Raw genomic sequence first — 23,163 nt, forward strand, 5'->3', positions numbered from 1 at the left:
AATGATTGATCATGCCTACATGAGGAAACCTCCATAAAGTTCCAACAGTAAGGGGTTCAGGGAACTTTCAGTTTGGTGAAACATCCATCTACTGGGAGGGTGACATAGCCCAACTCCACAGGGATTGAGGGACTCCTATGCTAGGGACCCTTCCAGACCTTGCCCTGTGTATCTTTATTTGGCTGTTTATTGGTATCTTTTATCATTTAATAAACTGAAAAATGTTACTAAGTGTTTCTCTGAATTCTATGAATTTTTTTAGCAAGTAATCAAGTCCGAGAATGAGATCATGGGAACCTCTGATTTGTAGCCAACTTGGGCAGAAATTGTGGATAATCTGGGGTCTTAATACCTGTGATAAGCATCTGAAGTGGAAGGCAGTCTCAGTTAAGACTGAGTTCTTAACCTGTAGTATCTGACACTAGCTTCTTCCTGCCTTGTTTCCTTAGGTGTGGCTATCGTATTCATTTGAAATGCAGTTAGTTCATTGGTTTCACTTGCCCTCTCATTCTCATTGATTGATTTAATTTTTGAATATGTATGATGTTTATGTTTTCAAAAGTCATAACTGTATTCAGAAATGTTATTCTTTCCTGTATCCCTTCCACTCCATCCTTCTCCACCTATCTTTATTGGTAACAAACTTAATCATTTCCTAGTTTTATCCTTCCTTTTTTTTGTAATAATTAGAAACATGTACTACTCATGTGTTTTCTTATTTAACTTGTTCCTTATACACACACACACACACACACACACACACAAAAGAACATACTATATATGCCCTTTTGTACTTCGGGGGTTTTTTCCACTTAGTATCTCCTAGAAAATACCATTGCCAGTTTATAGATGCCTTCCTTATTCTTTTTACAGCTATATAATATTTCATTGTGGTTATATATCCTAGTTTACTCAACCAGTATTACTTGCAGAGCAGGATTTTTTTTTTGAAGATTTTATTTATTTACTTTTAGGGAGGGAAGGGAGGGAGATAGAGAGAGAGAGAAAGAGAGAGAAACATTAATGTGTGGTTGCTGGGGGCAGAGCAGGATTTTTGGGAGACAGTTACAAATTTTTGACAGTGATTAAGAAATGGAAAAAAATGCAAATATGGTTTGAGTTTTTCATGCATTCCACATCTACTTACCTAATCAAATAAATGTTAAGCATTTAAATTCTATAGTTGAGAAAACCAGAGGATCTTTGTTAAAAGCCCCAAGTTTAATAGTCAAATTGTGAAATGTGGTGTGTGGCTGGTTATATTATTTTCCCCCTATCTCCTCGTTTGTTACCATACATTAGTTATAAGTCTGAGGGAAGAAAGGATTGAATGAGAGATATTCCAGATGAAGATCAATAATTTTCATTGATTTAAAGTTTACCAAAACTAGAGACATCTTTGTACCTTGTAGCACTGTTACTGAGGAAAAGTCAAATGATGATATAAATGACAAAAGTCAAGTGATAATATAATACAGCAGCAGCAAAAGAACAAGGGAAATCCAAAATAGGTAAGTCTTTCACGATCAAGGGTTAATTATATTATCATTTGGCATCTTTCTATATGGCTAAGTGTATTTCTTAGATAATTTTCCATTTTTCAACTCTACAAATGTTTAACACTTGTATTCAACAATAATTTTGTGAGGTACTTCAGGATTAATGTAGACTTAATTCTGGAAAGTTGAGAGTTGTGACTGTTGACAAAAATAATTACAATACAATATCTGAAAATAGGTAGATAATTTCAGGTATAATAAAAGGAAAGCAAAATTATGAGGACTTTTAATATATAGTGAAGAGGAAATATAAGTTGCAAACATTCAAATTTAAAATAATATTTTGGGAAAACTGTGACAATCAGGATTTATCAAAATTTAATACTGAAAAAGTCAGTTTTTAAACTATTAAGATATTTAGAGTATTATGAATGAAAAATTTTCTTGAAATAAATTAGTCTTTTGGGGCTTATTCTTGCTAATAATCTTGTGACAAGTCTCATGATCCTATTGAGGACATGTGTATAGGTGAACAGGCTATCATGAGATATTTTTGTTTGTTTACTGAGCCAATTTTTCCACTTTATGACACTAGTGGAACCAGATTTGATTATCCCTAATTTCTCTTAGGAAAATTCCAGGCAAGCATGGTTAACTAGGGAAGTCTTTGTGGTGCTATGGAGATAACACTAGATCAAGAATCAAGAGATCAGGATCTGAAGCCTACTCTGCCCCTAAGAAGTTATGTCAACCCATTTAGGCATCATTTTCTTGTCTGTAATGTGAGCAGATTTATTTGTATGTTCTCTCAAGACCCTTTTTAATATTTTTTGGTAGTTGTGTACAGGACCATTTTGGGTTGCTGGAAATTAAAGACATACTTTATATATTAGGTATAATACTTTTTACATTAAGTAAGATATATGTGCATGTGCAAAAATGACGAGAAAAAAATTATTGAAACTTCAAGAACTTACAGGGATATAGAAAGTAGTTTGTAATAGATATTTTATTATCAGTGTTAATCTGTATGCTGACCTATAATACATGAATTTTAGGATAGTCATGTACCCTGTAATGGAGGAAACTTCTGTGATCTAAGAAGGTATGGAAAAGAACACAAAAGAATTGGAAAAATTCCGCTCATTGTAAAATTCAAAAAGAGCTCTAAAATACTTGGTGTAACAAGCCTTGAACTACATGCCCTTTTGTTTGGTTATGGTAGCTGTCTTTGTAAAATTAAATAACTTCATTTATTCCATAGGAATTTATAGAACAGGCCCTTCAGTCAGAATTGGGTGCTAGAGCACAGAACAATATAAACTCAAACCCTACCTTTTTGTCTTGGAACTTAATATCCAGTAATAGCAATGGATAATAAAAAATTTATTTACAAATTATGATATATGCTACAAAGAAAAATAAATAGTAATGTAATGGAAAGGAAGGAGGAAAGAGAAAGAGAGGGGTAGGGTGAAGGGGGTGGGGGTCGGGGGTAGGTCAAGAGCTGAGACCTGAATGTTGAAAAGAAACTAGCTAGATAAAGACCAGGCAGATAAAAGGTAGATAAACTGCCTTGAAGTAGAAAAGATTGATATGCCTAAGGAACAGAAAGAAGGGCAACATAGGGCCAGGAGCCAGTTGAGGGGAGGAAAGAGAACCTTGAGAGGATTTGGAGAATTAGGACAGCCATTTAGGGCATTGATCATGGTAAGGATAGTAAGGAGTTGGGATTTCATTCCAAGAAACTATTGAAGTTTAAACAGGAAAAAATAATCACGGTATTTTCAGACTATAAGATGCACCCCCCAAATTTGGGAGGGAAAGGGGGGTGCATCTTATACTCCGAATGTAGCTTGCCTTGCTCACTGTGCGGGGGGCCGTGGTGGAGCAGGGTCACAGGTTATTAACTATTTTACCACATATTTTGCTTCAAAAATTTTTTTTCCTATTTCCCTCCTCTAAAACCTAGGTGTGTCTTATGGTCCGGTGCATCTTATAGTCCTAAGAATACGATCCTTGGTATAATAAACATTTTTAAAAGATCACTTTTGTCTTTGTATGGAAAGAAATTAGAGGGAAGCAACAATGGAAGCAGTCAAACTATTAATAGTGCAGGAAAGAGATGAGCTTGGGGAGAAGGAAGAACTGAACAGAATTGGTATGTTTTTTGCAGATGGGATTGATTGAATTTCCTGATGGGACTGTATATGAGAGAAAAAGGAATATTCTTAATACATATTTTTAAAAAAGAATTCAAAGTTTATCTTTTAAAATGTAATATTTAATGCCAGTATTTTACATGATAAATATTGTCTTGACAGTTTTATCATTTTAGTTCATTTTGTTCCCTTTTGTTTCCAGGCTTACGCATCTGGATGTGACATTGTTATACTGGGAAGTGATTTTGAGAGACTGCAAATAATCCCAGGAGCTAAACATGGAAATATTCAAGTAGGATGTGTAGACTGTTCAATGCAACAAGGCAAGGTTTGTAATCTTACAGTGCGATTTGTTTTGAATATGGTATATGCCAGGATAGTTTCTGAAGTAAATTTCCTATTGAATTAGAGACTTGTTTGTTTTTTTTTCAAGGACAATGTGGCTACAAATTTCTTTGACTCCCTACATGCACAGTAGAGAACAAAATCCCTGATTCTCTTATATGTATCTTTGAGATTTTCAGGAATCCTATTCTTATATAACTTTGAAATAAAGTATAATATTCTCTATGAGTTGACAATGAACTTTAATACTTACTACCTATATAACAAGTATAAAGCTTATTTATTTAAACATTGATTGGATCAAAGGATAGGAATGACAGTAGTTTTCCATCTATTTACAAATAAACAACTGAAGAGAAGTCATTTGTTAGAGTCATTTTTTTGGTCTGCGCACAGATAGTTATCTCCTTGTAACTTCTGGATAAATTTTATACTAAATTGAAGCTAAGCTCTTCTAAAGTCTGTAATTTTTTGTTTATTGCAAGTTTATAAGAAAAATGAAAATTTTTACCTGGACTTCTATTTGCATATGAAAAGTAAAAAGTAACTTCGAAAGCAAAACAGCAACAATGAAAGAAAGGGCATGTGATGCTATATCAGATTAAATACAGTTCTATATAGATCAGAATTGGGAAGGTCATAACTAGTAGGCATCATAGTATGTAGCTTAATATGGCACCTAATAATAGGTGGCCAGACCTATGTATGGCTCCTTAGACACTAAACTAGGATGAACTTTACAAATCTGTTAAATTTTTTTTGCTAGATATTTTAATACTTTGTTTGACTATATGATTCCACCAGAATATTTTGTGTAAGGAACCTAAGTGGACCCAATGCTTTTTGAAAAATCTAATAATTTCTAATAGACCTGACAATCTGAAAAGTTCTTTCTTGGGACCTAGTTTAAAGAAACCCATGGTAAATGAATTTTGACTCTTGCAATCTTTACCTAGTTGTTGATCACTCTTTTGTTACTCCTGGGTCTCCTTTCCTTTAATATAGTTACAAGTGTCTCTCACCTGTCTTTCTTTTGTTCACTCCTTTCATTCTCACTGTACTACAAAATGATATTCATTATGGGATGCCAAAAATTATTGACATTTTTTTTCTTTAAGTTTGTTTGATCTCCTACCTCTGTAGTTCTGTAATCTTTAATACTGTATAAAAACTCACTTGTATTAATACCATCTAGACACATGTAGGGCTGGTTAATATTGGAAATCTAATTTTAATAATTTCCAATATGAGTTATCTTTTTGTGGCTAGATTACATGACAGTTCAAATTAAAATGAAGAAGTTATTTGGTTTTATAGTCATTCTGATAAAAGGCAGTTTTGTTTTTTTTTGCTAATATCAGTAAAATCAAATGATTCCTATGGTATCAGGAAGAAAATTTTGTAGGTTCGAGTATATGGGGGCTTCTGTTTGCCTTTAAGAAGGAAATGCTTCTTGATACTATAGGCATCAGTATGTTATCATTATTGTTTTTTATTTGTAGTACTACCAGATTAATTTTCCTGGGAAAATTCAACTGTATTTATCTTGTATTCACTTGCTTAAAAACATTCCTAGCTTACCATTACCTTGGGAAAGTTCTAATTGTGCACCTTGGTCATGGAGCCCAGTACGACTGGCTCAAATACGCCTTTTTGCCTTCATGTTCCTTATTTTGTTGTAAAGAACACTGTTCTAGCTTGACTGGTGGTCAGTCCCTCCAAACATAAAGTGCACCTTTTAGTCTTTACACTTGTGTTCATTTTATGCCTTATTTCTAAAATTGAATATTTACTGTCCTTTGAAGAAATACTACCTATATTTTAAAGCACAGGTGGCAAACACAAGGTCCGCAGGCCAAATCTGGCCTTCCACCTTGTTTTATTCGACCTGGCACCTTGTTTCTACCTGGCAGCAGCACTGAGCTCTCACTTCACTCTTAAGGAGTAGTTACATTTATATAGTCCTAAAATTGTATTTAGCCCTTTAAAGGCAACTGCAAGGCTGATGTGGCCCCAGTGAAAATGAGTTTGACATCCCCGCTTTAACTAAAGGCCCAAACTAAACACTCCCTCCCAGACGAACTCAGTGCAGATGATTCTGTATCCTAAGAACGCCTCAGAACACTTAATGTATCCATTGAAAGGTGTTTCCCTTATGTATGTTATGTTTTCATTCCTTACCTCCCTTTGTTGATTATATATTCTTATTTTTATCCCTGATTCATTCACTCATTTTATCTATCTTATCTTCTGATATTTGAATGCTCTTCATTTGTGACACACTCAAACTTTAGTAATAGCTACCTAATAAAACAGATCCAGGAAGGGTTATGCTCCATTGGTTTAAATAGTCAATTTTAAACATATTCAAATAAAATGGAATATTAAACACACTCTTCAGAGAGTTCACAAAGTAACATATCTAAGTTTTATTTTTAAAAAGTTAAATATACACTCATAGAATTGTCAGCTTTGAGGACTGATAGCCTAAAAACTGATTTTTTTAAATTCTCATCTGAGGACATGTTTATTGATTTTAGAGAGGGAGGAAGGGGGGTGAATGAGAGACAGAGAGAGAGACATCTGTGTGAGAGAGAAACGTCAGTTGGTTTTCTCTTATATGTTCCCTGACCTGGGATCAAGCCTGTAACTTAGGTATCTACCCTGACCAGGGATCTAACATGCAACCCTTTGGTGCACAGGATGACACTCCAAGCAACTGAGCCACCGCACCAGGGCCAAAAACTGATTTTTAAGTCATGTCAAATTTTATCCTTGACAACTTCCGTGAGAAGGGAATTAACATTTACTATGTGTCTTATAATGATATACTAGGTATTTTACAAATGTTATTTCAATAATCAAAATAATTCTCTTAGGAAGTTAGTATATACATATTATAAATATAGATTGAGAAACTAAGGTTCAGAAAGATTAGCTTGCTAGTTACACAGTTAGTACTGACAGTGTGTATTGGGATTCTGATCCAGACATGGTGGTCTCTAAAACTGACATCCTCAAGTATTGGTGTCTGAAACTGCACATGTGGGCATATTTTAAGTTATACTATTCATTTCTCTTTTGGTCTTTTGATTCATAAGTATGTTAACATATCCATAATTTTTCTTTCTTGTTTTTTTTTTTTAAGATTGCAGCATCCTATGGAAATACTATATCTGTTTTTGAACCAGTTAAATTACTGAAGCAAAAGAAAAATTTGGTCAGTAACTTATTATTTTCTTTTTAAGAACTGAAATTCTTGAGTATTAAAAGATGTTATTTTTTAGAATACAGAAAATCAGTGATCATTAAATAAATCAGTATAAATTATACACTGTAATTAAAGATAAATGTTAAATGCCACTTTTATGTTAAAAATGTTTGAACCTTTCATTGAAATTGAATTAAACTAAATTGTGCTAATGAATTCTCTTGAGATTTTTTATTTTTTTCTGACATTTTTTCTTTTGTATTTGAAGAGTCAACAACTTTAAGTTTGGCAGTTATAATAAAGTTATTGCTAGTGCAAACACCATTGTCTAGTCATATATAGCACTTGATTCACTTTTATGATCTACTTTTATATAGTTTTTCTGCTGTATTTTCTTCTTACACTTAATAGGTTTTAATTGCAGGTCTTAGTATACCTCCAAGACTTTTTTCTTCTTATTATATCATGTAATATAATTGTTAACAGGCCAGTGAATTTTTTAAAATAAAGACATTATATTATATTCAGGAATAGTTCTGAAAGCTGGTTAAAACTATAGTTTATAGATATTGAAGTTATGTAGTAGATTTCTTGGGTGCTTTAATGCTTTTAAGTATGGCAGACAAACCAGGTTATTTTACTCATCTCCACTGAAGATTAAACTAGAAATTTAAACCATATGGAAGAATATCAGTATAGTATAGTCCAAAGAACATTTGTTAGGAGACAAAGGATTGGGGTTTCTCTACTGCTTTTTGAGTATTTATTTCTAAGCAAGAAGCATTATGAGACTCTGCTCAATTTTGAAATTGGTTACTATTTATTCATGCAGCATGGGCTATATTGCAAGGATGACATGTCGGAGATTATGTAGAAATCTGTTAAATATAAAGAATTAAACAGTGTTTTAATAATAGACATGCCTTGATATATCTTTTAATAGTTTTCATTTTTCACTGCACTCATTAGTATCTCACATATTTCCTCTGACTTAGTTTTGCAGCTGTTATTTCCTTCTTCATAAATAAGGCAGCAGAGGCCCAAAAAGAAATGTGACTTGATCCACGAAACAGCTATTGAGCCATAGAACTAAGAGTAAAATCAGCTTTATTGATTCCTAGGTGTGAGCATTCTTTTTTCTGCCTTGTGTTAATGAAAAATATTTTCTCTGGATTGATACTCATTTTTAAATTTTATGGAAGGCGAGTCCATAATTGTCCCCTGATTTTTCTGGTTATATATTACTTAATAAATCCATTATTAGAAGCTCTTGTAGCCTTATGAATTAGCAACCGACAGTACTAAAAATAAATTTTAAAGGTGGTTGCTCCACTAAGAACAATGTATTTCAATAATACTCAATATGTTTGTTAAATGAAATAACTAACTTTAAACAAGTCTGTGTGTTATGTCAAAATGCCTGTATTAGTAAGGGTTGAATTGAGATTTTTTAGTTGCCTATTTATTCTTGTTATATTATATTTTGATATAATAGTGTCAAAAACTCATTAAGACGACTTTGGAGACAGGTTTAAAAAAAGCTTGATAAATAAGGGGAAAACTGGATTAGATGGAAAAATCATAGACTTGGAAGGCACCCAAAATTTGCTATTCCAGGATACAGTTTCAGAGAATCTTTAGATTCTCATAAAAAAGATATTATTTCCATTTCTTTGTACATTCTGGAATATTCTTTTAAGACAGTGGTTCTTCCTCAGAGGTACTTACTGTTCACATTCAGTAGTTGATACATGTGTCCAGTTCCTGCCTGGGGATTTCTGAATCTGTAGGTGTGGGATTGTGTGTAGGCACTTGTACGTCTCCTTCTAGAGAGTGTTCTGATGTGCACTTGATTGGGAGCCATTCCTGCAAGGTGGTGTTTAATATGGAAGCATATTCTTCAGGCTGTCTGTGTCAAAAAATCATCTAGGCTGTTGGTTTAAAGTGCAGATTCCTGTGCCCTGTCCTGACCTTTTGAGGCTGAACCTTTGGATACATGGGCCTTGGAAATTTGAATTTTTTTTTTAAGATTTGATTTATTTATTTTTAAAGAGGGAAGGGAGGGAGATGGAGAGAGAGAGAAACATCAATGTGCAGTTGCTGGGGGTCATGGCCTGCAACCCAGGCATGTACCCTGACTGGGAATCTAACCTGCGACACTTTGGTTCACAGCCCAAGCTCAATCCACTGAGCTACGCCAGCCAGGGCAAAATTTGAATTTTTAATAAACATCCTGGCTACCATACATTCTTGTACTTGCATGTACATACTTGTATGTACAAGTATGAGAATCACTATTTGAGTGTTTTTTAAAAAATATATTTTATTGCCTTGGCTGGCGTAGCTCAGTGGATTGAGCGCGGGCTGGGAACCAAAGTGTCCCAGGTTCGATTCCCAGCCAGGGTACATGCCTGGGTTGCAGGCCATAACCCCCAGCAACCGCACATTGATGTTTCTCTCTCTCTCTCTCTCTCTCTCTCTCTCTCTCTCTCTCTCTCTCTCCCCCTCCCTTCCCTCTCTAAAAATAAATAAATAAAGTCTTTAAAAAATATTAAAAAAATATATTTTATTGATTATGCTATTACAGTTGTTCCATTTTTCCCCTTTTATTCCCCTCTGCCCTGCTCCCACCTGCATCCCCCCCAGTTCATGTCCATGGGTCATACATGTAAGTTCTTTAGCTTCTCCATTTCCCATTCTATTCTTAACCTCCCTCTATTTTGTACCTACTATTTATGCTTCTTATTCCCTGCACCTTTTCCTGCATTCTTCCCCCACCCCTCCCCACTGATAAGTCTCCATGTGATCTCCATTTCTGTCATTCTGTGCCTGTTCTAGTTGTTTACTTTGTTTTTGCTTTTTTAGGTTCAGTTATTGTTAGTTGTGAGTTTGTCATTTTATTCTTCATAGTTTTAGATCTTCTTCTTTTCCTTAGATAAGTCTCTTTAATATTTCATATAATAAAGCCTTGGTGATGATGAACTTCTTTAGCTTGACCTTATCTGGGAAACGCTTTATCTGCCCTTCCATTTTAAATAATAGTTTTGCTGTATAGAGCAATCTTGGATGTAGGTCCTTGCCTTTAATGACTTGGAATACCTCTTTCCAGGCCCTTCTTGCCTGTAAGGTTTCTTTTGAGAAATCAACTGATAGTCTCATGGGAACTCCTTTGTAGGTAATTGTCTCTCCTTTTGTCTTGCTGCTCTTAAGATTTTCTCCTTATCTTTAATCTTGGGTAATGTAATTATGATGTGCCTTGGTGTATTCCTCCTTGGGTCCAACTTCTTTGGGACTCTCTGAGCTTCCGGACTTCCTGGAAGTCTGTTTCCTTTGCCAGATTAGGGAAGTTCTCCTTCATTATTTTTCAAAATAAGTTTTTGATTTCTTGCTCTTCCTCTTCTCCTTCTGGCACCCCTATGATTCGGATGTTGGAATGTTTAAAGTTGTCCTGGTGGTTCCTAAGCCTCTCCTCATGTTTTTGAATTCTTGTGTCTTTGTTCTATTCTGATAGAATGTTTATTTCTTCCTTCTGGTCCAAATCATTGGTTTGAGTCCCGGTTTCCTTCCTGTCACTGTTGGTTCCCTCTACATTTTCCTTTAATTCATTTTTTCATAGCCTTCACATTTTTCCTCTATTTTGTGACCGTACTCAACCATTTCTGTGAATATCCTGATTACCAGTGTTTTGAATTGTGCACCTCATAGGTTGGCTATCTCACATTAAAAGAGTGTTTATGGGTCTCAGTCTAATAAAGGTTAGTGAAATCATCTTAGTAGGCTACAGTCTGAATGTAAAATAAAATGAAATGGAATAGAAAATGTTAGAGTATATCATATGTAATAAGGGTAGGTTACTTATGATTGCAGTTATGTGTATGTTATGTGTATTCTGGGTCACAGTGCAACATATATTTCTTACTGGTTTTCAGGTATAAAAGTTGAAAACTATTCCTTTAAGGAATGAAAAGATTTAAATTACACATTATAACAGGTGTTACATCCTTATTCTGATTTTTCTCACATGCCATATCTCCATTGAGGATAAAACATTAAAAGAGAAGAAAGTCTTAAATAGCAGAGACACAGACATATTTAAAATTAAATATTTGTAACAATAATAATAAAGTAATTTAAAGGTCTGAGGTCAGTAACAGTGTTGTCCAAGGTGGCATATACTTATTGGTTGTTTAAATATAATAAAGACAGACTTTTGGACCTCCAGGAATGGATAGTCTCTCCCTAATCTTTTCCATCATATATTCCTTATTTTTCTGGACAGAGTTGAACATTTTCTCCTTAAAAATGACTGCATGGTCAATTATACCTAAAAAAAATAAATGACTACATATATTATTAACAGTAATAATAATGAACATAATTCATTTGTCAGAAAAAGATACCAATAATAATTTGGATAAATGATCCCTTTTTTTTAATTTTAGGAATTATATAATCAATGGCAGAAAAGTGGTCAGTTTTTTCTGGAATCAATAGCACACAATATAACTTGGGATCCCGCAGGTAAGAATACAAGCAGGATTAACTGCAATAAATATCCCTTTCCTAGGTTATTGTTTTTATTACTTTCATGTATTTCAGTCCGGGTTTGTGTGAGATTGTGGGAAACACAATAATAAAACAGATTGCATTCTTTCATAGCATATGGTGAAATGAAGATGCACTGTAACAGTATCCAGCTGTAGGAGGAATACCTGTTGTTTCAGAAAGGTCATACTAATTCTCTCTGGAGAGTCAAAGTTTAATTGAAGAGAAGCCTTTTGACCTGAGAGTAGATATATTTAATAGTGAGGGTGGGCATAGATGTAGGAGGGAAAAAGAAGTGAATTCTAAGAAGTGTTAATGTATATATGTGCCAGTGATCTATTTCTGCATTTAAAAACCATCCCAAAGCCATTTTTACCAATCTACAACAATGAGCAAAAGCACAAAGAAAAGTGTAAGATAGATTCTAATAGTGATTAGTACTTCATTGAAGCTGGCATATTATAGAAGGCCTTTAAAGCCATGGTAAGGGATTTGAATTTAATTCTTTTTAATTGTCTAAAAATATTGCAGGTTTTTGAAAGTGGCTGGTGACAAGTGGTTTGCAAGAGTGTTCTGGTAGCAGAGAGAAGGGATTAGAGGAAAGCGAAAGAAGATAATAAATATTATATTATTTATAATTATAATTACCTTTTGGAAAGTATGCCTTATAGTAATCTAAATGAGAAATAAGAACTTGTTTTAGTGCCGTTAAGATAATAATAGGTACCTATAATAATAATAGATAATAATAATAGGTAATGAATAATGAAGGAGTACATGAATATGAATGCATTTAGGCAATGGAATTGACATTACTTGACAACCAGATTGTACATGACTTTGCAGATATTTGTGACCACTAGAAGAAGAGTAATATGCAAGAGCTAGAGAGAGTAGAACATAGGTTTTGTTTGGATGTGTGGAATTTGAGATGCTTGAATATGATATAGCAATATCCAGCAGAAAATTAGAAATTTGAATATAGAACAGTGATTTTCAACCTGTTTCATCTCATGGCACACATAAGCTAATTATTAAAATTCTGTGGCCCACCCAAAAAAATACTATATATTTTGCCAATGTCAACAACAAAAAAAATAGGTATAATTTTGATTCATTCACACCGGAAAACTGTTGTGTTGGCTGCTGTCATTTTTTAATTTGACAATCTAAGGGGAAAGAGGTGAGTGCCCCTGACTAAATTGTCAGGTGTTGCATGTTTTAAAAATTCTTATGGCACACCAGTTGAAAATTGCTGATGTAGAATATAGGAAAGATGTTATCTTTGGAACATAGAACCAGAAGTCCACTAGTTTAGATCGATAAAATAATTTACATTTTGAAATAGTTGAGAAAAATGTTAATTTAGAACACAAATTTCAGAATCTTTGGGAATTATTTTATAAGAGAAGAGATTATCTTTGAGATTATTTTTGCAAGAAAACAAGTTCATTTTATTTATTTACTTTTCAATAAGTTTAAATCCTTGGGGAATACAGCATTACACAGATTCTGTGTCTAATGGCCTTATTAGCAGGATAGTTGCTTTGGAAATCTGCTCAAACCATGCCACTGTTTCAATAAGCATGAGTTACCTTTCCGTGGATTACTCTGGTTTTGTTCTGTTTGCCACCAGGTGTCACTGTGTTGTTCTTCGCTTTGTACACAAAAGCACATCCCTTGCATAGACATCTTGAACATAAACACCTTCAAGTTTAAGAGCTGTGTGCACCCTCTGGTTCTGGAGACCCACTTATAGCTGGCAAAAATGTCCTTGGACCTCAGCCTTCTGAACATATTTGTCGCTATAGAAGTCCCCAATAGGCCCTCATAGTTCAGCAGCAGGAATTCCACTTGAGATGATTTTTTTAGAAAATCACACAATGTTTTAAAATGTTTCTTTTCATGAGATTGTAAGATTGATGTTTACTTGCTGGTAACCTACATGTTTATTTTATGCATACAATGAAAAGAGGTCAGATCAGGGTTCAAATTTGGGATTGAATTTTATATACCATATTTTTCAGACTATAAAACACTTTTTAACCACATTTTTTGCTTCAAATTTTTTTTTCCTATTTTCTTCCTCTAAAACCTAAGTGCATCTTATGGTGTGGACCCCAGATGCACTTACGTTTTAGAGGACAAAAGTAGGGGAAAAAATTTTGAAGCAAAAAATGTGGTAAAAAGGTGCATTTTATAGTCCAAAAAGTACAGGTATATCACTTTGTATGTAACTCTATTGTGAACAGGGTGACTTATGTCCCAGTTTATGCTTGTTGTCCTTATATGATTATTAATTGTGTTCCTTCTACTCTCACAAGTGTTCTAGTTGGATAATAAATTACAGTTACTCTGTTGTGGCACTACAGTCTTATAATTATTTGTTTACATGGTTTATCTTATTGATTAGACAAGGGACGAGATTCTATTTTATTCAGTGTTTTATTTAGTTGTCTTTAGGGACTCATATAGTAAGCTCTCAATAAATGTTCATAAATTTGATTATAAGTTTTATGATCATAAACACAGTATTTAAGAGATCAAGAATGGTTAACTCACTTGTAAATTAAGATATCTAATTCACAAAATAGTTTTTTAGTGGCCAGATATGGCAATATATATGAACATATTTGGTAATTGATAAAGTCCTACAGAAATATTGTTAGCAAGTGAACTGGCTACTTGAAGTATCTTATTAACTTCAATAAAAACATTTAATATTTGAATTGAATTTTTTAAGAAACTTTTTTTAATAAAGATTTTATTTATTTATTATTTTATTTTATTTATTTTAGAGAGGGAAGGGAGGGAGAAAGAGAGAGAGAGAGAGAGACACACACACACACATCAATGTGCGGTTGCTGGGGCCCATGGCCTGCAACCCAGGCATGTGCCCTGACTGGGAATCAAACCTGCAATGCTTTGGTTCGCAGCTCATGCTCAATCCACTGAGCTGTGCCAGCCAGGCTGTTTGTTGTTTTTAAGTAATGACATAAGCAGTTGTTTGGAATTTTTGTACCTATGGTCTGTGAGTACTAATATTAGTATTAATGTTAAATTCCTCAAAAATCATCATTACAAAGTAGTATTAAAAGATAATTACTTATTTTTAACATATTTAGTAGCAACTTGACAGCAGCTTATGACCATTATCTTTTTTAACTGTAATTGAGCTAAAATTCACATAAAAGTTTATTTTTTCCTTTTAATATTGGATAGTTTAAAATACAGAATTCGGTTGAGGAACAGATTATAGCTATAATAAATACTTGGGAACTGTTAGTATAATTATTACTTTTGCATATGAAATTTGTAATTATAAAATAATTATACTTATTTTACATGAAATAGTAATACTTGGGGCTTGGTCAGTATTTACATATTTATTTGCTAGGTATTGGGATACAAAGACATTTTTTTCAGATGATACTAATAAACTATAATGTTTTTGTGTTGTCCCTAAACCCACTACTGCATCTTGCTTAAATCATAACATTTTCTGTCATAGGCTTTTTATTATTTTTCCCCTATTTCAGTATTCATACTTCTGCCCTTTGTGTTCAAATCAATATATTTTATACCATATGTTACCTACTTTTGTTTCATTCCATACCTGGGATTAATTATTTTGTATTTAGTTTTAAATTCTTAATCCTTCATGGAATAATTTTATTTTCAGTTTATGTTAAAGAAAACTTGTAAAAATCAAACTCATAAGTACAGAGAACAGTTTGGTGGTTGCCAGAGATGGAGAGTGGGCAAAATAGGTGAGGGTGGTCAAAGGGTAATGACTTCCAGTTGTAAAATAAATAAGCCCTGGGAATGTAATGTATAATACAGTAACTATAGTTAATAATACTGTATTGTATGGTTGCAAGTTGTTAAGAGAGTGTGTCTTAAAAATTCTCATCATAAGGAAAAAATTGGTAACTGTACAGGGTGATGGATGTTAGCTAGATTTACTGCAATGATCATTTCCCATATGTACAAATACAGAATTATTACATTATACACCTGAGACTAATATTATGTAATATACCAATTATATCTCCAAAAAAAGATGATTTGTGTCTATAAGCTAAACAGTGGAATAATAATCCGATTTAAGTGGGACATCTCATTAGTACTTTCTGGGCTGTTTTTATCTGCCTGTGAGGCTTTCCACCTAGATTCTACTATTTATTGAGCTTCTACTAAGTGCCTAGCCTATGCTAAATGTTGGGTTGGCCAAAAAGTTTTTTTTTTTTTTTTCTGGAAGATGGCTGTTGTAGCTCTTAGTTGTCTTTAACTTTATTCAAAACATTTTTGTTACATTGTATCATGATAGCTGTTATATCAATGTATTTTTAAAAAACACAAAATTGGTGAATATTTGTATAGCCATTTTAATATTGAAGATGGAAGAAATGCAACATTTTCATCATATCATGCTTTCTTATTTCAAGATAGGTAAAAACACAACTGAAATGCAAAAAAAATATTTGTGTAATGTATAGAGAGAGTGCTGTGATTGGTCAAATGTGTTACAAGTTGTTTTGCTACGTTTCGTGCTGCAGATTTCTGACTCCATGGTCAGGTAAACTGGCTGAAGTTGATAGTGATGAAATTGAAATATTAATAGAGAGCAGACAGTGTTCCACCATGCGAGAGATAGCCAACATACTCAAAATATCCGGATCAATAAAGTTATTGGTGAAAATGAAAATGTGTCTTATATTTTACAGTAAAAACCATAACAGACTTTTTGGCCAACCCAATAGATTATATATATTATATATAATCCTTACCACAACTCTATACAAATTTTTAATTTTATAGATGAGAAAATTGAGAGTCAAATGCTGCCCAATTAGATCAAATCACATGGCTAATTAAGTGACTTACTTGGGAATTAAAAACAGGGATTTCTGATCTAAAGTCTATATTTTGCCTCAGAACCCCTTTCCTTTTAAAATAGAAGGATGTTTTTAGAGAGGAAGCAATCCATAGTTATTAATTGCCATTGTGAATACTTTATTGGCCAAATTTCATCTCCTCTTTTCTTTGGATGATAGCACAATCTTCTACTCAAGTTATAGAGTTGAAAAATCTATCCTTGAAACCTATTTTGTTTCTGTTTTTTAATTGGTGTTAAGCCTTGAAACGACTGCTTTTCAAATGGCTTTCAAATCCTTACTTCTAACCTTAATATCTGACTCAGATCCCCTGATTTCCCATCAGTATTATTACAGATAGTTAACCAGGTTTCTCTGTCTTACCTTTTCCCTAATTTTCTCCTTTGGTGGAGTTATTTTGTAGAATGGAAATTCATTATTTTCTAGAATGGAAAATATTTCTTTGAGTACTGGAATCTTTGAAAGTACTCATCATATGGTGAAAATTGTGTATTATCTCTCTAGAAAAATGCATACACTATATATACAACTTTTGCATATCTCAGTGAATGGAGGTTCACAGACCTAGTCAAGACTCTGTATTGATACTCCTCCCCCCACTTGTTGAGGCCCCTTATTCTAAAATACATATCCACTTATGTAAACTGTCTCCCCCCACTTAAAACCTTTAATTCCTAAGTGCCTATAACAAACTTCAAAGTCCTTATGAACATCAAAAATGTTTCATAATCGGACCTCAGATTTTTTCCCAACCTTATTTAGATTTCCGGGTCTTTTATGCACCTTATTTCTTATCCACCCCACTTTACAAGTTATTCTTGGGAGTAATTTGAACTTTCATGTCTTCCTGCATCTATTCATAATATTTCTCCATTGGAATGTAATCTCATTATGAAAAAGGACAGTGTTATATTTGTCATTGTATCCTCCATGCCTAGCACAATGTCATTATAAAGATGTTCATTAAATGTTTGTTGAATGAGAGATTATAAGATCTCTTTCCTCCCAAGCTGCTTCAACAAAATTAAAATACGACTTTACGCCCCTTCCCCCAATCTTTGTGTTGTTTGAATTTTTAGGAATTGTTTTATCTTTATAGTGTTACATGAAACTATTGAATATGTAACTCACTAATTAAATACCTAAGTAATAAATGGTGAATAATATATATATTTTTAGGCAATCGTCTTTTAACTGGTTCTAGCTGTTTGCAACTCTGGTCCAATGCTAACTTGGAAAGGCCAACCGAAGATGAAAATCCAAATAAAAAAGATCTTAACTTTGGGGATTGGAGATGCATTTGGCATTGCAAGTAAGCAATTAATTAGAGAATTACATTGATAAACCTGTTCCATGTGGTTCATTATAATGCATTTTAGTTTGTGTAAAGCACACTAACATAAAAAGTATTGATTTTTTAATTTCTGTTATAAGCCTTTTCCTATATACAGAGGATTTACCATTTGCCATGTTCTATATGTTCATTTCTTTTTTAACTTGTTGAATAAAACAACTATGAAAAAAACCCTAAGAAATGTTTAAGGCCTACATGAAGATCATTAAGTAGAACTTGCTAAATTGTACAGAAACACCTTTCATGCTTTTGAATGAAAGCTCTTCTATTGTGAAGAGGTATTTTTTCCTAAGTAACCTATATTTTAAACATAATTTTTGTCAAAATCCCTTTGGAATTTCTACTTTTGAGCATAGTTCTAAACTTCATTTAACAGGTCAAATGTGGGAAAATTCTGAAAGAGAAAAAGAACAAAGACATCTAGTATAGAAAAATGAATTCTAAAGCTACAGCTGATCAAGCAGTTTGTTGTTGATATAAGAACAGACTGGTTAGGATTCAGGAATAGGCCCAGTTACACATGGAGATTCAATAATATAAGATGACATTTCACATTGGTGGGGCAAACTTGCTAGCTCTGGGGGAGAAAATGAAGGTAGAGTCTGTTTCATATCTGGCACCAGAATAAGTGTCAGTGGAAGGAAAAAATGAATTTCTATACAATGAAAAAATATTAGAAGAAAATACAGGTGAATTTTCATATTTTAGAGCTACAATGTCCAGTATGGTAGCAACTAGCCACATATCATTGTTGAGCACTTCTAGACCAAACTGAGATGTGCTGTACATATAAAATACACTGGATTTCAAAAACTTAGCACAAAGAAAAGGATGTAAAATATCCTCTATTTTTATTGTTTATTTGTTGAAATGACAATGTTTTGATACATTAGCTTAAATATAATTAATTTCACCTGTTTCTTTTTACTTTTTAAAGTGTGGCTACTGGGAAATTTAAAATTACACATATATGGACAACATCTGTTATTTATATTCTATTACTATAGAGTCAGGGAAAGACTTTCTAAAGTATGACACCAAAACTAGAAATGGAAAGGAAAGGAAGGGGAGGGAAAGGGAAGGGAAGGCAAGGGAAAAGAAGGGAAAGGAAAAAATGGATAACTTTAAAAAATTTTATGTAAATCAAAAAGACCACAAGGAAAAGAAACAAAAACTTGAGAGGAAATATTTGCAATTTTGGGTTAATGCTTTTTAAAAACTGAGGTCTTAACATTAATTTAAAAAGAACCTATATCTCAATGGTGAACAAAAATAGACAATGAAGAGAAAAAATTTAAACAGTAGTACATATGAATAATAAACACATTAAGAGTTGAGTGATCTTACTTGAAATCAAGAAATGTAAAATGTCCAGAAAGAAGGTGACTAACACCTATTACTAGTGAGTGTTTGGAGAAACAGCTGCTTCTGTATACTGTTAATAAGGGAGTACAATTGGTATTATCTTTCTAGAGAGCAATTTAGAAGTACTAATTGGCAGCCTTAATTTTTTCATACCCTTTAATAGCAATTTTAAGTTTTATTCATTAATTCAACAAATATTTTTTGTGTGCTTATCATGTTCCAAGCAGTGGTAAAAGTGCTTGGGATTTAGCAGTAAACAGATGGGGGGAGATGGACAATAACTGGTAAACTGGTATGACAGGATGTTAAATGCCATTCTTCCTGAGCCAGTTTTATATGAAGCAATGATGAGATACATGTCAGATACCAAAGTGAGAATAACGCAGTCCTGCTATATTTAGAATTTACAAAGGAAATTTCAAAGGAGCTGGTTCCATGTATTTTACACCCCTCAGGTAGATCATGGGTAGAAAAGGGTTAACATATGAAAAGGGGATACGATTTTGCAAAGATAATTCTTTGGAAAGGGCTGTAGCTTTGTTTTAGTCTTTCATAGAAAATTGGGAAGAAGGGAGCAGCAAAGTGTTATATTGCCTTCACTGCAGATCTCTTAAGGAGCTCCCGTGGGTTAAACTGTGAATTTGAAATGTATTTCATTTATTTGGGAGAAAAGAATTTTAAGTTAAATCAAGATCAGAATATACAGTAGTGACTTGGACTAGACATACTAATAATTTATCTGAGCTGATTTGTTTTTTAAGTAAGAAAAGCCATGAAACTAGAAACTGCACAAGTTTTATTTTAGGATTAGTTGAAGACTATGTTAACTATATTTAATAATAGGTCTCTATAACTTAACTAAATAAAGGCAAAAATTTAAAGCTCTAGCTACACATGTAGGTGAAGAGATCGATAAGTACAATAGAGAAAGAGTAAGTAGGATAAGGGGAAGAAGAGTAGATGTAACACTGAGTACAGACCTGGAAGAAGTGAGGCAGAAAACTATGTGTGCCTGTCTCTGGGAGAAGAATGTTGCAGGTAGAGGAAACATTAAGTGCTAAGACTCCTTAGCTTGTGGCTGAAGTAAAGTGAACAAGATGAGGAGTGATAGGGGAAATTATCAAAGTCAGGATTCAGTTTATAGGTTACTGTGAGGCTTTTTCTTTTTCTTCTAAGTGATTTGGGAGTCTGTTAGGATTTTCAGCAGAGTGTTGAGATCTGATTCCCTTTTTAAAAACTGTTTTAGCTGTGCTTTTGAGAAAAGACTGTAGAGGGAACAAGATCAAAATCATGGAGACCAGGCATTTTTAAGGCATCTAAGGACAGACATCCTTAGAACTAACCATATGCATAAAAATGCATGTGCAAGAATACTCATTGCATCATTTTTTTAAGCAGAAAAATGAGAAAACAGCAGTGAGTTATTAAATTATTTCAAATCATTGCATATATGTGTGATAGAATACCATAAGCCAATAAAATAATGCAGATCTACACATACTGATATGCAAAACTATCTATACCATTTTTAAATAAATAAATGTTCACAAAGCAAATTGTAAATATGATATTGGTTTCCATCTCCTCCCCTACACCCTCTCATAGGAAGTAGATGGAGAGGGAAAGTGGACAGAATCCTCTGGAAGTCTGTGTATTAAAACATTAAGAGTGGTTTTGCCTGGGAATCAGTGTCATGGTATCAGTGAAACTATATATGATTTCATTTTCTTACCGATCTGCATTAATATTTTGTTTATTATATTTAAAGTCAGGAAAAGGTTGTATTTGGAATGAACCATGACAATTCATCTTTGGCTTTCTTTACAGATGATTTTAGGATGAATCTATCTAAGCATGAACTTAGGTGAGAAAAGGAAAGCAAGATAGTAAGAGGTGTCTTGAGATCATCATATATGGGTAGCCAGAAGGGAAGGCAATGAAGGGAAGTAAGCCAAAGCTCCTTGGAAAAGAAAAGCAAGTACTCACCAAGCATATAGATGAAGCTGGAAAACTGAGTCCTCAATGGTCATTAAACCACACATAATCTTTAATTAGTCAAATGCCACATTAAAATAGAGTTCATTTAAAAAGTTGATTTGTCCATGAAAGTGTATTTTGGAATACAGATTACCTATGACTCTTGAAATTAGATTTCCAGGTTCTGAGGGAATAAGAACTATGACTCTTGTCATAAGTTTTAAAGACTGACAAGTTGTCCCTTGCGAGATTTTTATGCATGGATATATTTACATAAAAATATATTTAAAGTTTTATATTTTAAAGTTTATATTTATGAGCTTAAAGGCGAATGTGAATCTTGTGTTATCAAGAAGTTTTATTATTTGAAGAAATTGCTGAATATAGTTTAGTTGAGTAATTTTGAATTTTCCCTATTTAATTTTCCTCGAATATTATTCATCTGTTTAATTTACAGAACTGCTTCCCAAATTCATTTAATGAAATTTTCACCAGATGGAGAATTTTTTGCCACTGCTGGGAAGGTAATTTATGAAAATACTATTGCCAAATTGTGTTTATGATTTATTTTGAAATTTCAAAAACATTAATAGGCTTTATCCTTTTATTTAAGTTGAAAATATATTTTTGTTTAAAATGTTAAATAGCAAAAATTGGTATAATATTGTGTTAAAGGGCAGTATGGTATAATTGAAACAGCATAGACTTAAAGGTAACCTGATATAACCTACCCCTTACCAACTTTTTGACATTGGGTAAGTAGTTAACCTTTTTGAGCCTTGGTTTTCTCATGTATAAATTTAGGATAATAATACCTATTTCATGTTGTTTATTATAGGATTAATTTAGATGGTATATGTAAAGTGACTGGTTAGTGTCTTGCATACAGTGTATTATCAATAAACTATTGCTACTATTTATATTATCCTTGAGATGACAGATGTATTATTAAGCTGTATTTAAGGTAAAAGAATTTACAGACTTTCTAGAAGACATTTGCAATCATTTTGTTATTACCTATTGATTTCAACACAGTGTATTTCTTTGAAATTGTTTTATTTTCAGTAATTGGTACACAGAGCAATTAATGCACAACTGAAGTTATTCTCATTGCTCAAAGCCTTCTACAGATTAAGAATGTGAGCTACTCTTTTATATAAGTGTCTCTGGTTATATTTTGCTTGCTTGTTTGTTTGGTTGATTAGATTCCACTTAAAGGTGAGATCATATGGTATTTGTCTTTCACTGCCTGCCTTATTTCACTTAGCATAAATAAAGAACAAACTGACAGTAACCAGAGGGGTTGGGGGAGGGGGATAACGGGACAGAAGGGAAAAGAGTCATCAAGGAACACATAAAGAGCACATGGAGAAAGCTGAAGGCAGGTAGGATTGAGAGTGGGACAGGGGAGAGTGGTGGGGGGGGAGAATGGAGACAGCTGTACTTGAACAACAATAAAAAATAAATAAATTTTTAAAAAAGAATGTGAAATACTCTAAATCCTCAGTGAGGTTTTTTTTTTTTTTTAGGAGAGTAGTGGATTTGTTTATTCTGACTGACTTTACAGGTGGGACTGCAATTACAGCTTCAGAGTAAAAACCTGGCACATTTTAGTCTCCTTTGTTCTTCCTTCCCAAATTAGGAGATGCAATTTTGGTTTTATTTAGATTATTTTATATAGTGGTAGTTGTTAAGTGCTTATTTTCACTGTCAACATTTTCTTTGAACATTAATATGATAATTCATGAAAACTGTCCTTTGTTTTCAGAAGTTATCAGTCTTTTTAAGTCTGCTAGTAGTAATGCTT

At 33.2% G+C, this 23,163-nt stretch overlaps 1 protein-coding gene across 8 annotated transcripts in view; it reads left to right on the plus strand.

Annotated features, from left to right (window-relative positions):
- DMXL1 (Dmx like 1) overlaps positions 1 to 23,163 on the plus strand; it is a 152,750-nt gene that overhangs the window by 17,476 nt on the left and 112,111 nt on the right. For 7 of the 8 annotated variants that reach the window (XM_036020679.1, XM_036020680.1, XM_036020681.1 and 4 more), the window contains exons 2-6: positions 3,864 to 3,989; positions 7,155 to 7,226; positions 11,660 to 11,738; positions 17,840 to 17,972; positions 21,814 to 21,880. In XM_036020679.1, the coding sequence (XP_035876572.1) occupies positions 3,864 to 3,989; positions 7,155 to 7,226; positions 11,660 to 11,738; positions 17,840 to 17,972; positions 21,814 to 21,880 (477 nt within the window). Of the gene's footprint in view, positions 1 to 3,863; positions 3,990 to 7,154; positions 7,227 to 11,659; positions 11,739 to 17,839; positions 17,973 to 21,813; positions 21,881 to 23,163 lie in introns of those variants that run through there. The other variant, XM_036020684.1, reaches the window with a different exon arrangement.

Source organism: Phyllostomus discolor, chromosome 3 (assembly GCF_004126475.2).
Source record: "Phyllostomus discolor isolate MPI-MPIP mPhyDis1 chromosome 3, mPhyDis1.pri.v3, whole genome shotgun sequence".
Lineage (NCBI taxonomy): Eukaryota > Metazoa > Chordata > Mammalia > Chiroptera > Phyllostomidae > Phyllostomus > Phyllostomus discolor.